This window comes from Mercenaria mercenaria, chromosome 13, assembly GCF_021730395.1.
Source record: "Mercenaria mercenaria strain notata chromosome 13, MADL_Memer_1, whole genome shotgun sequence".
Lineage (NCBI taxonomy): Eukaryota > Metazoa > Mollusca > Bivalvia > Venerida > Veneridae > Mercenaria > Mercenaria mercenaria.
In genome coordinates this window covers 77,282,638-77,300,491 of record NC_069373.1, presented here as the reverse complement: position 1 = coordinate 77,300,491, position 17,854 = coordinate 77,282,638, and the positions used below count along the sequence as shown (strand labels likewise).

The 17,854-nt window shown below is 36.2% G+C and overlaps 1 protein-coding gene across 1 annotated transcript in view; it reads right to left on the bottom strand.

The window, feature by feature from the left end:
• LOC123528762 (uncharacterized) overlaps positions 1 to 17,854 on the bottom strand; it is a 78,174-nt gene that overhangs the window by 58,582 nt on the left and 1,738 nt on the right. Inside the window, exons 4-18 of the mRNA XM_053520998.1 lie at positions 17,532 to 17,623; positions 17,091 to 17,204; positions 16,335 to 16,692; positions 14,619 to 14,786; positions 14,044 to 14,317; positions 13,347 to 13,489; positions 12,255 to 12,369; positions 11,707 to 11,846; positions 10,679 to 10,807; positions 7,282 to 7,311; positions 3,669 to 3,783; positions 2,583 to 2,746; positions 2,253 to 2,339; positions 1,589 to 1,703; positions 410 to 690 (exon numbers count right to left, since the gene is read on the bottom strand). Of these exons, the coding sequence (XP_053376973.1) occupies positions 410 to 690; positions 1,589 to 1,703; positions 2,253 to 2,339; positions 2,583 to 2,746; positions 3,669 to 3,783; positions 7,282 to 7,311; positions 10,679 to 10,807; positions 11,707 to 11,846; positions 12,255 to 12,369; positions 13,347 to 13,489; positions 14,044 to 14,317; positions 14,619 to 14,786; positions 16,335 to 16,692; positions 17,091 to 17,204; positions 17,532 to 17,623 (2,325 nt within the window). The remainder of the gene's footprint in view (positions 1 to 409; positions 691 to 1,588; positions 1,704 to 2,252; positions 2,340 to 2,582; positions 2,747 to 3,668; positions 3,784 to 7,281; positions 7,312 to 10,678; positions 10,808 to 11,706; positions 11,847 to 12,254; positions 12,370 to 13,346; positions 13,490 to 14,043; positions 14,318 to 14,618; positions 14,787 to 16,334; positions 16,693 to 17,090; positions 17,205 to 17,531; positions 17,624 to 17,854) is intronic.

Sequence of the window (17,854 nt, the reverse complement as noted above, 5' to 3'; positions counted from 1 at the left end):
TGTAATGTCAACTTATCCCACATACAGTCATGTATAATGTACTCCATAACACATTGTCTTTTCATACAAAGTAACCACTATAAAAAGAATATATAAAGGCTCCAAAGTCAATCCATTGTAGGCCTCCTTTTTCAAATCAATCAGAAAAACATTTAGGTACCTATATCCCTACATTGAGAACATTTATCAGAGATATTTATAGATGGTTGAACTTTCAAGTTGTGTCAACATGAAATGACCTAGCTATAACCAATTTTGTTATACTATGTGTAAAGTTTACAAACCTTTAAATACCCTATGGCACAGCTTGCAAAATACTATACAGACATAGCCAACTTTGGCAAAATCTGCGAGAATGTGAACTATGCCAATGGCCTGTTTAGAAAAAGTTGTGAGGTCATCAACCTACCTATACCTCCTGTAGGTACAAGCTGGGGTGCTGTAGGCCGAGGGGGTGTCATTCCTGTCTGTGCCAGGTAGACTGTCATTGTATAGTGGCCATAGTCAGTATCTGTCACACTTGGTGGCTTCACTGCATTGTGGGTCTGAGCTGCTGGTCTGAACACTGGCAGAGGGACCGGAACCTTGTGGGTGACAGGATCGGGTCCACACTGTGGTGACTGGCAGCATTCATCATTGACATCTCTCACCAGCTGACATGAGGCTGGCAGTGCTGGGTAGCTTGGACATCTATGAGGCAAAAGGTAAAACACATATATAGCAATCATGTAGATCACTTAAATGCTCCATACATGTAAATTGTATCTATATATCAATATGTATTAATCATATTAAAGCATTATATGAGCCGTGCCATGAGAAAACCAACATAGTGGGTATGCGACCAGCATGGATCCAGACCAGCCTGCGCATCCGCGCAGTCTGGTCAGGCTCCATGCTGTTCGCTTTTAAAGCCTATTGGAATTGGAGAAACTATTAGCGAACAGCATGGATCCTGACCAGACTGCGCGGATGCGCAGGCTGGTCTGGATCCATGCTGGTCGCATACCCACTATGTTGGTTTTCCCATGGCACAGCTCATATGTGGGACATGTGTTTAAGTATGTACACTAAACATCACTAGAAAACGTGTGTTCTAAGTAAGTGTTAGTTATAATGTTGTTCATTTCACACGCATAAAACTTCTTGTTTCTCATCCCCACTGAAACTAGAGCAGGACTGTCACTCATGATTTACCATCACAGTTTTTACATCCATTTAGTACATAACAGCTATGTATGTTGTATATAAACATCAAACTTGAAAATCATAAACCACTGATCAGAAACATTATAAAGGTTAAACAGAAAATAAACTCCATGCAACTGCTTTCAAACCATCATATTTTGAGAAATATTCAAACATAAAAAAACCTCCCTTTGACTGCAACATACTCGTAGCTTCAACAAGTTTTCATTTGCAAGTTCTGGCAAATAAAGATTCACTGTATATCTTGTGAAATCATTTCATTTTCTGATCATGAAAATTGATGGTTTTGGTGAAAAAGATTATTTCATTGGTATTTGATTTCATACATTGATTGATGCAACCATGAAAACTAGTAATGATTTTACAGTAATACACCTACTTGTGTTTGCATGAATAAAGTCCTGTGCTGGCATCCTTACAGATACAAGAAAATTCACATCCATCTTCCCAAGCCTGGTCCTGAATGTACAACTGTCCTTTATATAAACATCCATCTGAAATAGCAAAGATATAACCAGATTAATAACTATATCTCAAGAAGATAGGTCAACTAAATAAGTTACTGTTGTTTGACAGACACTTATTTTCAAAGCTATTATTTGTTGAAATGGAAGTAGATACTCTGTTAGGTAACTGATGGGAGTCAGTAGTTAGCAGGTTAGACCACTGTACTAGAATCCTGGTATCAATTTGCTGTTGCACAACTGGGTATCAATTCCGAGTTGCAGCTCATATCCTGACTAGATGTTAGTGATGCTTGATTCCTTAAATTGGTACTTTTCCAGCTGTATCAGCCTAGACTAGATACTGGGGAGGTACGATGACACCTGCTATGTTCCATCCAATCAAGGTGGGTACTTTTGTCAACTACCCACTTTAATTAAGATAACTTTTATGATAGTCTCTCTATCGCCGAGACACTTGTCAAGTATCAAAATACAATGACTTAGATATCTGACTGGTCTTTATTCTTAATTAGTTAGTTATATTTGAAAGGGTCAAAGGTCAAAAGTAAATACATATAAGATGATGAATACACTTACTGATTGTTGGTGCCGTAAAGCCTGCACTACCAGCTCCCAGTGGCAACACCTCCCCTGATGGTAAAGTTGGCTGCACTGGTGTTTTTCCTACAATTGTGATAATAAAGACAGCTTCATTAATAACACAATCCTTGATTGTTTAATTAATACAGCATCATTATATTTTAAGAACAACTTAGTAACAAAAAATATTTTTGTTATAGTTAATTTTAAACAGAAATTAATGTGTGATGTGAATCTAAATACAGCACTAATGAGATATATTATTTAATATTAATTCCTTTTTTTTTTAATTTATGTTACAATATATATCTAAACATTTCATCTCACCTGCTGGAGGGTTAGAAACACTTAGAGCCAAGCCGTTAGCTAGGGAACCGAGGTTTGTGGATGAGGAAAAGAAGTATCCATCCTGACATTGAACTACTGGGCAACATTCACCAGATTTCTTCACTACATGGCAACCTCTTGGCAAGTTGTTGTAAGATGGACATCTATAAAATGCCAAAGAGAAATTCGTAATTCAATGAAATATTTGGCATTCAAGGAAAATCATTCGGACATTATTCTGCAGTAAACATTTGGTACATATTCAAATAAAAAACACATTAGCTGGTTCCTTTGTTCTAAGATATTTAGCTGGTTCCATTGTTCTAAGGTATTTTCTTGGGTTTAGAGTCACACAGATACAATTTCAGATCATATGGTGATTTTCTAGCTTTTGATGATAGAGGAACTCCGTAGGTACACCGCCGTCCTCTACTTCAGTCAGTCTAGCCCCTAGGTTGAATAACCCACCTTCCATAAGTCATCTCAAACAGCTACCTCACATGAAATGAGCCGCGCCATGAGAAAACCAACATAGTGCGCTTGTGACCAGCATGGATCCAGACCAGCCTGCGCATCCGTGCAGTCTGGTCAGGATCCATGCTGTTCGCTAACGGTTTCTCTAATTGCAATAGGCTTTGAAAGCAAACAGCATGGATCCTGACCAGACTGTGCGCATGCGCAGGCTGGTCTGGATTCATGCTGGTCGCAAACGCACTATGTTTTCTCATGGCGCAGCTCAAATCATTCTACACCCCAAGTGAGGTTTCGAACCCATAGCTGTGGGGGACAAGTGATTTGAATTGTTCTTAACTATTTTTGGTGTTTTTTATTCTATTTTTTTTTTCTAAATACATCAAACTTTTCAACAGTTCATAAATACAGCAGAAATGAAAATTAATAAGTGTACTTATATTTTACCTTAAATGTCTTTGAACAATTGCATTCTTACCTTAATTCTATAGCTAAGTTTCTGCAAAATCAATTGTTAAATTACCATAAAACAGTTTCTTGTAAAACTTGAAATTAGAGATCTACCTACTTCTAATATCATGAACAAAACCTCCTTATGTTATTTCTTAAACTTACATATTATTACATCTGTAGTATCCATAGGCAGCGTTCTCACATGTACACACGGTATCACAGGACGTATTCCAGGAATCACCTTGACTGTACACTATTCCGCCATATACACAATGATCTATATAAAGTGCAAAAGTAAAATTGAGACAAATCCTTGCTTAAAACCAGCATATCTCATGCAATAACAATCATATCGCATGTAATAACAAACACGTATTTCAGTTCTACATAAGAAAATGCTATTTCGTTATTGTTATAACATGGAAGCATGGCATAAAGATGGGAACAGAAGACAGTAAAATTCAAAATTGCACAAAAACGTGTTATTACCATGCAATTCATGAAAAAAATCATAAAAAAATTCAATATCATTTTTAATCTACCCATTCAGTTATTTATACAATGCAAGTTGTAATTGCAAAGAGGATAAACATACAGCATAACAAGAGCTGTCCGTAAGACAGCGCGCTCGGCTTTTCTCAGTGCTTGACTCTGAAATTGAGCTTTGCCAGTAAAAAAAAAAAAATCCAAGTTAAAAAGGGGCATAACTGTTAAAATTCAAATTATAGTTATGAGAACTGTGTCTCCTGGTGTAGACTTTGATAGTAAATAACTATTCTGAGTTTCAAGTCAAAAGCTTTAATAGTAACAGAGATATTTGACTCTATCAAAAATTTTAACAAAAAAATCTAAGTTAAAAGGGGCATAATTCTGTCAAAATTCAAATCAGAGTTATGGGGATTGTTTATCCTGGTGTAGACTTTGATGGTAAATAAGTATTTTAAGTTTCAAGTCAAAAGCTTTAATAGTAACAGAGATATTTGACTTTAATAAAAATTTTAACAAAATTTCTAAGTTAAAAAGTGGCATAATTCTGTCAAAATTCAATTCAGTGTTATGGGGATTGTTTCTCCTGGTGCAGACTTTGATAGTAAATAAGTTTTTTTAAGTGTCAAGTCAATAGCTTTGATAGTAACAGAGATATTTGACTTTATCAAAAACTTTAACCAAAAATTCTATGTTAAAAAGGGGCATAATTCTGTCAAAATTCAAATCAGAGTTATTGGGATTGTTTCTCCTGGTGTAGACTTTGACAGTAAACAACTATTTTAAGTTTCAAGTCAATAGCTTTGATAGTAACAGAGATATTTGACTTTATCAAAAACTTTAACCAACGGCAACGCCAACGCCGACACCGACGCTGACGCCGGGGCGAGTGCAATAGCTCTACATTTTCTTCGAAAAGACAAGCTAAAAATGACTGAAAAGTCAGTAGGATCTGCCTTCATTTACGAGGATAGGTTGACAAAAAATGTATTTAAAACTTCTTTAAACATATTTTTTGTCAGCACATTTTGTATACACAGGAATTACAACAAGAGGGCCAAGATGGCCCTAGGTCGCTCACCTAAGAAACACTCCATAACAGTGTAAAACATGTTTGACCTAGTGATTTCAAGGAAACAAATATTCTGACCAATTTTCATTAAGATTGGACCAAAAAATTGGTCTCTTGCGATAAAACAAGCATTTTCTTAGATATGACCTAGTTTTTGACCCTAGATGACCCATGTTCAAACTCGACCTAGATTTTATCAAGGCAATCATTCTGACCAAAATTCATGAAGATCAACTGAAAAATACAGCCTCTATCACATACAGAAGTTTTTTCTTTGATTTGACCAAGTGACCTAGTTTTTGACCTCAGATGACCCATATTCAAATTCGACCTAGATTTCATTAAGGCAATCAACCTGACCAAATTTCATAAAAATCAATTGAAAAAAAACAGTCTCTATCGCATACACAAGATTTTTCTTTAATTTGACCTAGTGACCTAGTTTTTGACCTCAGATAACCCATATTCAAAATCGACCTAGATTTCATCAAGACAATCATTCTGACCAAATTTCATACAGATCAACTGAAAAATACATCCTCTATTGCATGCACAATGTTTTTCTTCGATTTGACCTAGTGATCTAGTTTTTGACCCGAGATGACCCATTTTCAAACATGGCCTAGACTTTATCAAGGTAATCATTCTGACTAAATTTCATGAAGATCAGTTGAAAAATACAGCCTCTAATGCATACACAAGGTTTTTCTTTGATTTGACCTAGTGACCTAGTTTTTGACCCCAGATGACCTATTTTCGAACTTGGTCTAAATTTCATCAAGGTAATCATTCTGACCAAAATTCATGAAGATCAATTGAAAAATACAGCCTCTATCGCATACACAAGGTTTTTATGTGATATGACCTAGTGACCTAGTTTTTGACCCCAGATGACCCATTTTCGAACTCGGCCTAGATTTCATCAAGGATATCATTCTGACCAAAATTCATGAAGATCAATTGAAAAATACCGCCTCTATCGCATACACAAGGTATTTCTTTGATTTGACCTAGTGACCTAGTTTTTGACCCGAGATGACCCATTTTCGAACTCGGCCTAGATTTCATCAAGGCAATCATTCTGACCAAAATTCATGAAGATCAATTGAAAAATACAGCCTCTATCGCATACACAAGGTTTTTCTTTGATTTGACCTAGTGACCTAGTTTTTGACCGGAGATGACCCATTTTCAAACTCGGCCTAGATTTCATCAAGGTTATCATTCTGACCAATATTCATGAAGAAGAATTGAAAAATACATCCTCTATCGCATACACAAGGTTTTTCTTTGATTTGACCTAGTGACCTAGTTTTTGACCCGAGATGACCCATTTTCGAACTCGGCTTAGATTTCATCAAGGTTATCATTCTGACCAATATTCATGAAGATTAATTGAAAAATACCGCCTCTATCGCATACACAAGGTTTTTCTTTGATTTGACCTAGTGACCTAGTTTTTGACCCGAGATGACCCATTTTCGAACTCGGCCTAGATTTCATCAAAGTTATCATTCTGACCAATATTCATGAAGATTAAATGAAAAATACAGCTTCTATCGCATACACAAGGTTTTTCTTTGATTTGACCTAGTTTTTGACCCAAGATGACCCATTTTCGAACTCGGCCTAGATTTCATCAAGGTTATCATTCTGACCAATATTCATGAAGATTAATTGAAAAATACAGCCTCTATCGCATACACAAGCTAAATGTTGACAGACAGACGACGGACGACAGACGACAGACGACGGACGACGGACGCCAGACATCGAGCGATCAGAAAAACTCACCTGAGCATTGCTCAGGTGAGCTAAAAATACACCACATTACAAAATTAATTTGCTGAAACTTGTATAGAAAATATTATTGAAATGACACCTTTAAGCTACCTCACTCCCTTTAGGCTTCACATTTTATTGCATTTTAAGGCTTTTCATTTTCTCAATGCTAAATCTGAATTATAATCATGGGAGTATAGGAGTATGTCCAGATACAACTCTGTAACTTTCATCTTTGAAACACTGACCCCAAAAACAATAAGAATTCGCCCCTTATGGTTCTATGTCATTCTCAAACTAATTCTTCATGATAATTTTCATAGGCTTACTAGCATAGTCATTTATACTGCATCATTTCAACAATGGCAGGTTTAAGAAAAATTAATATCAGGTCTAGGATAGAACAAAATTTTACAAAATATATTAAAATCATACCATTTGGTCCTGAAGCAACGGGTCCTTCATCTATAAAAAAGAAACAAGAACGTTTCATTATATTGTATATTCAGAAGATATGAGTAGGAATACAGATTTTAGAAATACAACAGATAAAAATATGTTTTCATAGAATTACAAAAGGGATGCTTGATATGTGTGTAGTGATTTACATACAATAAAACACCTATTTCTTGAAGTCGCAATCGTATTAGCAAAATGCTCAAGTTATCCTGCATTTTTAGCAATACAAACAGAAAACTAGAAAATGCTTTTGTAAAAAAGCGCATGTCTCCCCAAATGCAAAGTCCTATAGGCAAGAAGTCAATAGGGGTCAGGAGCGAAAGTCTAAGAGACACTGATGGTTGGCTGCAATAGGGATCATCTACTTGGCATGTCAAGTCATCCCGCTAAATTTCAAAACTCTTGGCCTAGTGGTTCTCAAGTCACTGTTCAGGCTCCTGTGACCTTGACCTTTGATCAAGTGACCTCAAAATAAATAGGGGTCATCTACCCTGCATGTCCCATCATCCTATTAAGTTTCAACATTGTAGGTCAAGTGGTTCTCAAGTTATTTCCAAAAAATGATTTTACATGAACAGGCCACTGTGACCTTGACCTTTAATTGACTGACTCCAAAATCAATAGGGGTCATCTACTCTGCATATTCAATCATCCTATGAAGTTTCAACATTCTGGGTCAAGTGGTTCTCAAGTTATTGATTGGAAATGGTTTTCCATGTTCAGGCCCCTGTGGCCTTGACCTTTAACAGAGTGATCCCAAAATAGTTAGGGGTCATCTACTCTGCATGACCAATCATCCTATGAAGTTTCATCATTCTGCGTCAAGTGGTTCTCAAGTTACTGACCGGAAATGGTTTTCAATGTTCAGGCCCCTGTGACCTTGACCTTTCACAGAGTGACCCCAAAATCGTTAGGGGTCATCTACTCTGCATGACCAATCATCCTATTAAGTTTCAACATTCTGGGTCAAGTGGTTCTCAAGTTACTGACCGGAAATGGTTTTCAATGGTCAGGCCCCTGTGACCTTGACCTTTAACAAAGTGACCCCAAAATCGATAGGGGTCATCTACTTTGCATGTACAATCATCCTATGAAGTTTCAATATTCTGGGTCAAGTGGTTCTCAAGTTATTGATCGGAAATGGTTTTCCATGTTCAGGCCCCTGTGACCTTGACCTTTGATGGAGTGACCCCAAAATCAATAGGGGTCATCTACTCTTTATGATCAATCATCCTATGAAGTTTCAACATTCTGGGTCAAGCGGTTCTCTAGTTATTGATCGGAAATGGTTTTCAATGTTCAGGCCCCTGTGACCTTGACCTTTCACGGAGTGACCCCAAAATCAATAGGGGTCATCTACTCTTCATGACCAATCATCCTATTTAGTTTCAACATTCTGGGTCAAGTGATTCTCTAGTTATTGATCGGAAATGGTTTTCAATGTTCAGGCCCCTGTGACCTTGACCTTTGACGGAGTGACCCCAAAAACAATAGGGGTCGTCTACTCCAACAGCCCTACAACCCTATAAAGTTTGAAGGTTCTAGGTCAAATGGTTCTCCAGTTATTGCTCGGAAATGAAGTGTGACGTACGGACGGACGGACAGGGCAAAAACAATATGTCTCCTGGGGGAGACATAATAAAAAGAAATTGGCCAGGGTAAATCATAACTGCTCAAGAAGGACCTTGTGCTTAACCCATCAATGCTCAGGCAGGCTGTGTTTTACTGAAGTAACATTAGAAAATCGAAGATTTTGATTAATCTGTATATACATGTAAATATCATAAGACACTACTTCTGGAAAGAAGTGCATGCCCCTCAATACAGCTTCATCTGAATGGGAAGTGATAACTGATATATAATATCTGAGTACATGTTTGGTAAAAAAATTTATAACCTACTGGTATATGTTATGGTCTAAACAAGGAAAAAAACCTATAGATCTTTGACCCTGAGTGTGTCCTTGATATTTGAGCTAGGGGTCTTTGCATTATGCATGACAAGTTGTCTCATTCTGAGATATGATATTAAAATATTCAATTAAATCCCTTGATGGAAGGCAGATTTATGGTCCCCACAGGAGAAAAACCTTGTGAAATTTTACCTCCAAGAGCGACCTTGACCTTTGAGTTAGCAATCTGGGAGTTCGACAAGACAAATCGCCTCATTACAGAGAACATTTGTGTCAAGTAATATCAAAATCCTTTGATGGATGAGTTATTCGACAGACAGGGGAAAAAAAGCCTATTGACCTATGCCTATGACCTCCAAGTGTGACCTTGACCTTTGAGCCAGGGGTCTGAGTGTTTAGCATGACATGTTGTCTTATTATGAGAAATAATTGTGCCATGTTATATCAAAGTCACTTCAACGATGACAGAATAATAGGACTGGACAGGAAAAAATACTATTGACCTCTGAGACTCTGAGTGTGACATTGACCTTTCAGCTAGGATTCGGGTATTGTACATGACATGCTGTCTTATTTAAGGGATTCATTTGTGCCATGTAGTATTAAAATCCCTTCAAAAATCACAGTGTTATGGACTGGACAGAAAAACAAAAACTACTGAACTTTGACCTCTAAGTGTGACCTTGACCTTTAAGCTAGGGATCTGTATTTTGTGCAAGACTCATCATCTGATTAAGTGAAACAGTTGTTCCAAGTAATATTATAATCGCTTGATGGATGGGAGAGTTACAGACTAGACAGGAAAAAGCCTTGTTGACAATTGACCTTTGATCTTGGGGTACGGGACTTGCGTATAACAAATTGTCATATTAAGAGAAACATTTGGGCCAAGCAATATGATAATCCTTTGCTGAAGGACTAGGTTAATACAGACCAGACACAAATTTTAGACGAACAAACTAACTGAGACAATGCAGTTATCATATGCCGCCCCAACAGGATAGGGAAGCATAATAAAAGATAACCCATGTTCATTTTCAACAAACCAATTAATGAACTATGCTAGGACTATTTTGCCATAACATTATGTGCACATTTAAAGCCTAAAGCTCATTACAGACACCAAGTATATCTTGACTGATCAAGCTCCCAGCTAAACAATCCTGCAGAAGGAGTAAAAAGGATAATGATGATATAATGATTTACCCTGTTACAGGGCCATAATAGGTTTATGTTTTGCCACCAAAAAAAGGCATTTTAACACCATGTAAGTACGAGAATCTCTGTGTCAAAACACCCCCAAAAATGACAGGAACAGTAGTTTTAAGCTACAGTTGTCACCTATGGCAATTTATGATAATTATTTTGAGAGATTTTAATTTTTGTGAATACCAATTTTGTGGAAATGACAAAATGAATCTACTGCAAAGCTTTCTGATTTAGAGTAAAAGACAGACATACCACACATATTGCAGAACTTCCTGCAGTTGTTTACCGCCCATCCTCTGTATGACACACAAACATCTTTACCATATTCACTGCATTTAGCATCCACATCACTGCATACTGGCTGTTGTGATGGAGTTTTGGCTGTGACATAAGAAAGCATTCTTATGAATAAATTACTACCAATGTCCACTTTTTGGGAACTTATTTTCTTATATTTACATTCGCCCTATACTTTTCCATAGAAAATTATGATGTTCATTTCGTATGAACAGCAAAATGAAAGGCGCGAAAATTACGTTAACACAGCATAGTGATAATGGGCCGCTGTTTTGATGACGTCCGTGTATAGTCAGGAAGAACGATCCTAAGATAACGTGACAGTTGTTCCATCTGGTGAACAGAATGGCCGGGAAGCTGATTTTAATGTTAAATGCAACAAAATCTATGCAATTTATAATATAATCTGGTTTTCAAATGGAAAGGATATATAATGTAAATATAAGAAATGATATATTTTTGTTCGGTGTTCATGCGTAATGAACGACAGAATAGGACCGGCAAACTAAACATTTCGCATGAACCCTGAAAAAAAATCTTTCATTTCTTAATTGTTTTTATTTTTATTTTTTTTAATCATGCAATGGTATAGGTAAGAAAGATATCAAAATAGGAAAAACTGACACATGGTTTAATGACTCCATAAAATATAAGGAACTCTTTTCTTAAACATTTAACATGAAGCCAAAGGTCTAAAATCTGCGAAGTGGACAATTTCCATCACACTTTATTCTGTTTAACAGCTGATAGCACCATTGAGTATTAACTTCTTTTATTTTAATTATTTCTTAGCCCATGATTGACCCAAAGCAGTCATATTGTGTGACTGGTATAATTTGTTCCAGCATTTTTATTACCTGACTATTAAAAGCTTTGGAATATCGTTTATCCCAGTCAAGGACAGACAGATCCTCAGTAAGTAAACTTATAATACAGAGGTAAAAAATTTTCTTTGACTTATCTCTCCCCTTGTTCAGACTTACCTATTCCATAACCACTTATAGAGCCATATCCTGTAAAACTGCCAGACTGGGTATTAAACTCACACACAGGTTTCTTACAGCATTCACCGACTGGTTGTTCTAGATGGCAGTAAGGTGGGATGCTGCTGTATACTGGACACCTGCAGAAAATTGTAGACATGAAAAACGCATATGTTCAAATTTTACTTTTTTATCATGAAACAAATGTTCAGTTTTCATTATTTTGCATAACTTTGAATAATTTCTCAACCTAAAATCATCAAGTACGTATTGAAAATCAAATAACGGCAATTTGGAAAAAAAAGAATTCCACTTTGATACCTATTTCATTTTATTAACAAAGTGGTCTCATTGATTTGAACAGCTCTGGCTACTATGACTCAATGTTAAAATCTATAAATGAATGTGTCGGATAACTTTTAGTCGCTAATTTCACAATTGTTTCACAATACTGTATATATTCTAAATCATTCTAATAAATTGAACATTTTTGTAAAAGCTTAATATGTTTATATAAAAGCAAGAAAAAAAGCATTTCATGTACATACAGGTCATCACACTGATACAGTCCAGCTGTAGCATTAGTGCAAGTGCACTGATAGTCGCATCCATCACGCCAACTCTGTCGCTGGAAGAACTGCTTCGCTCTATATACACATACATCTAAAATAAATAAAATCTGAGTATAGTCTTATATCAAGAATATTTAACTTACACCCTGATAAATTTCTAAAAATGGACTGGTCTATCATTCAAATTGGACAGTACCATTTATTATCTGAAGGGGTGTTTACTGAAAATTAACTGACTGAATAGCGAACAGAGCAGACCATGATATGCAGGCTGATCCTAGTCAGCACTTGTCACAAAGGCAGAATCACTTGCCACCAGCAGACTAAAGGTTAACATTTCCTCTTAAATTTATACATGTACAGTGCTTTAGGGTATAGCGGATAGCTAACTAATTTTTCCTGCATTCCAATTCAAAGAAATGACAATAATAGTGTTTTTTTAGTATATCAGACAGAAAACATCTGTTCTTCTTAAAACAGTCAGCTTTTCATAGAAACTCATGTGTTTTTTCTCTCCACGCCATTGTTTACATATGAGCTGATTTAGGGTGTACAGGATAGCTTTGGTCATTTTTTACATTATTAGTTTAAAATCCACATCTTAACAAACTTTCCAAGACTTCTTTACTATAAATCAGAATAATAATGCATTCTTTTTCAAAAACATTCAGCTTTTTAAATTTCTATCAAATACTTTTCATTCACTGACGTTTTTTACATATACACTGATTTAGTCTATAGGGGATAGCTTTATTTTACATTTGATGACATATGAAAAATAACACAACGAGCAAATATTTAAAATGTATGTCAGAATGTCTATTTGCATGCCAGTAAAAGAATGATATGAAAATTTATACAATAATTCAAGTCTAAATATAAAATTTATCAACCTATCCTCTATACCCTAAAATCTGCTATACCCTAAAGCACTGTATGTTTGGCTTTAATTAACACATAACTTTTCCATTAATGCTTTTATTCTTAAAATTTCTACATGTAAAAATGTTAGATCTATTGTAAGATACTAATTTTAAATATTTTTGAAATAATGAAATAAATGATTACCAATTCCACTGGATGTGACAGCATGGCCGCTAGATTGTTGAACATTAATGGTAGGGTTAAAGTTACACACTGGTTGTAAACAACAACTGCCTGACTGTGATGTAAGGGTACAGTCCTCTGGTAAATTGCGATATACAGGACATCTGCATAAAAAATGTAACATTAATCAGAAAATATGGACGAGATTTGAAATATTCCATGTATAAAGTAGATTTTTCCCCAGATCTAGTGCCTGTGAATTGAACTAAAGGGGAGTAACTGTAATAAAAACAAATGGCACTTTTAAATTAAAGCGAAGTAACTATGTCAGAAAAAGGATCCCAAACCTGTATATTGATTTTGTTCAAAAGGAAGCAGTGTGTTCTTCTCGCTTATTTTCTAATATATCATTATCTTTACTGCAGTAGTACTTGCTGCTAATAGTAGTAATTTATCACTAGAGGTCAGGACCTCGTCCCCTTTAAACACACCTGACGCCACTTTGTTAGCCTGCACGTTTGGAATTCTTATTTATTTTACGCTGAATACAGTTAGCTCATGCTAGAGCTATTTCCGACAAATATATATAAAACAGAGATTAACAAACAAATATAAAACAGAGATTAACTTGTGAAACAGACATGATTTATATCCGAGTGTGTATGGGTGTAATCTATTCTAACATAGGACTACTGGTGTATTCAGAGATATAACTAACCTGTTGTTACATTTGTATCTGCCAGTGTTGCCGTCTTCACAAATACATTCATAATCGCAGCCGTCTAACCACTTCTCTCCCGTGTTGTAGGTCTTGTCTTTGTATGAACATTTTCCATAGTATCCCGTGCTGCTCGTGTTCGCCGTGCACAACCCGCAAAACTTCTGACAATTTAACTGGACAAAGGAACCGGTCTTTGAGCAATCCGTTAGGCTTTGACTTGCACAGCTGGACGAAGAATCGGAACATTTTGGGGGCGCTATTGTATAAAGAGCTGTAAAGGCAATAGTTTTAATATAGTTGTAATGAACAATACAGAAAACAGGCAAGGACAAAAAGCTATTATTTTCATACATTTGTCAAGTGCAAAATAAAATAAGTCAGAAATTCTTTCCAAAATTACAGTGCGCAGAATACCCAAATAAATTATAATCTTACGTTTAGGAATGTGTTTCAATGATTTTCAAATATATTCAAAATATTTGTTAACTTTATAGCAACGAGGGTATTATAAAAAATCCAGCAAGGCACGGTGCGCCTGATAATGATGGCATAAACATTTATTGTTTGCTTACGTGTACAAAAGCCACAAGTCCTTGCACAATTTACACGTGCCCATTGTCCATAGTTGGTGCACACATCGCTTCCATACTGGTCACAGTTATTTGTTTTATCGTGGCACGGGTCAACAGGTAGCTTATCGCCCGGGGAACTTGTGGTGAGCGAGGTCTGTGTCGCTTTCACTGTGTATTTTAAATAAGTTATTTTAAACGTACATATAATAGTTGTCAGTATTTTCCGTTTGATTACATATTCTTCGTATGTGATTTCGGTATCCTTCGGTTATTATGTAGTTATGGCCGAAGAATGCCGAGATAGCATACGAATAATACGTAAACGCACGGAAACAGCCGAGTGTCATTACACGACCACTAAACATAGGTCAGAATTTATTATGAAATCTAATTGTTTCGAAAGGTTTATTGTAAGCTTTTGCAGAAATGTATTCCCCTAACAACTTTTTGCAATGATTATTTATACACAATTTAAAAAAAAAATGAATTTTCAAGTTGTCAAACGCATATTACCAATATTTCATAACATTTTTCACTTTCATTATAGTAATACCTTGATCTGCAATGGTGCATTCGGTGCTCGTGCATTTTGCCAGACCGGATCAAGCTCGGCGCAAGCGCCTCGGAGGATCCAGGTCTGGCAAAATCCACTCGAGCCAAATACAACATTGCAGGTCAAGGCACTGTTATAATAATACTATTTTGATACAAAAGTACTTAAAATCTGTGTATTTCTGTCTATTCAAAACGATGTTCAGATTTACATTTATAATGCCCGGAATATTTCAACAGTCCTAACCAAAATGCAAGCTTTTAAACTGCTACTTCGGAAATTCATTTATTTCCTATCCGTCTTGTTTGCGCAACGAGGACGCGTAAATACGACGTAACAATAATTATATAAATTCGCGCTTGTAATGGATTTTGGCTATAAATGATCTAATACTGTAGTTCTTATACTCACATCCTATTCTATACGCTAAAATAAGTATGTCTTGGTTGGACAACCAGGGTAAAATATCAAATTTTAAAGATATACATCAAATGAAAATCTAACCTTAACTACGCACTTAGAAAACAGTGTGAAATGGAAATCTGCATTAAGTCCTAAATCAAGACTGCTAAGTTTTATTCCAGAATTTATCGTTTACTGGCAGCCAATGCTTGTAAAACTTTAAATAATCATAGTTTTCTCTCGTATATGCTTGTTATAATGTAAACAAGAGCTGTCTCCATAGGATGACACATGCCCCCGATGGCACTTTGAATGAATAGTTATGGCCGATGTTAGAGTTTAGGACCTTTGACCTACGGGCCTGGGTCTTGCGCGCGACACGTCGTCTTACTGTGTTACACATTCATGCCAAGTTATTTGAAAATCCATCCATCGATGACAAAGATATGGACCGGACACGAATGCAGTATCATGAAAATGACCTTTAACGTCTAAGTGTGACCTTGACCTTTGAGCTACGGACCTGGGTCTTGCGCGCGACACGTCGTCTTACTGGTGTACACATTCATGCCAAGTTATTTGAAAATCCATCCATCGATGACAAAGATATGGACCGGACACGAAAATCGCGGACTGACAGACTGACAGACCGACAGACGGTTCAAAAACTATATGCCTCCCTTCGGGGGCATAACAAAAATGATAAAAGTGGGTATAATGGTTTCTGAAACTAAACGGAAAAGATGTATTTAATGTATCACCTTTGCACATTTGTTCAATCAGTTTGTTTGTGATGCTGTCCAAATTATCGTAGGAACGGACGGTTAACATGTTCTCAGTTGACGGAGAATCAGCAATTCTGCTAAGTTCCGCTTTGTTTATATTATTCCCGACGCCGACGACGATTGTTCCTATATTCTCTGTTCTCGTTTTCTGTGCAGCGGCAATCGCAGCAGCAGGATCAGCAGATCCCCCGTCGGTGATGAGCACGGCTATTCTTGGCACGTCCCCGCGAGCTCCGCTGTTCTGGTTGAATACCTGTTGCCCCGTATAACGTATGGCGTCGGCGTCGTTAGTTCCACCTCCAAGGTATGTCATTCCTTCTACGGCTTTCATTACCTGTCGAGAGAGATTGCTCGTACTTTTGCTTAAAACGACACTAAATTTGTATCTTGAATGGAAAGATTTAGATGAATGCTATTTTCAGTTGTCCTATTACATCAATAATCAATCACTCAATGTGATATACTAGTATTTCAACCAACTTTATATGAATTTTAAATAAGTACATTTGCATGAAAAAATGTTGGGTTGGAATTAATTAACCTGTATCCTATAGAAATAGTTCACACGAAACATTTTTGTAGGAAAATATGGTAGATATGAAATTAAAAAAGTGTATACAAAACATTTTTGTAGGGAAATACGGTAGATAAAATTATACATTTGTATATAGTTAACTGCATGAATTCCTGTCAAAAGTAGTGTTTAAACTAAACTAGCACATGAGATATTACCGTCGGTCTAGTCACATGTTGTCCAAGAGAAAATTCCACCGAAGGATAGCTTCCGTACTTGACAACACCAACCTGTACTTTGTTTGGTGCGACGTCGATCTTGGATACAACATCCTTGAAACGAGAAATAAACAGGCCTTGCATCGAATATCGTCGTATTATAGGCAGACATATAAATATAGACATACAAATTATAGAACCAAAGAAAACTGCAGACAACTACAGACCAACATCCTAATATGGCAATACATGTGTATCAAATAAAGTTTTTAAAAAATGATACAAAAAAAATGATACAGTCAGTCATTAAATCAGTTTATGTCCATCAGTTGTGTATTGAAATTTATTCGGTAAATTGTATCCTCGCCCTTCCAAACTAAAATGAACGTGCTATTTAGTATTTGTAATATCCGTTTTACATTCCTAACTTGCAAATGATACCTTAAGAAAATGTTCCAGTTTTTGGAAATTAGCGTTGCCAACACTGCTAGATGAGTCAACCATAAATACAAGATCCGCTCTCTGAAGACAGCCTGAAAAAAAGTTAACAAGCTTTTAGGATTGGTTAAAAAGTATCTGGTGCCTATTTACATGTATGCCTACCTAACATCGAGCTCTGCGAATAATATACCAAGGTATTTAAAAAGGAGACGAATCACACATGAAATATGTGATAGATGGGTTTTAACATTGGAGTCCAGTTCAACGATAATCCCTAATTTCCATGGGGGAAATAATGAGTATATAAACGTAGAATTCTACAA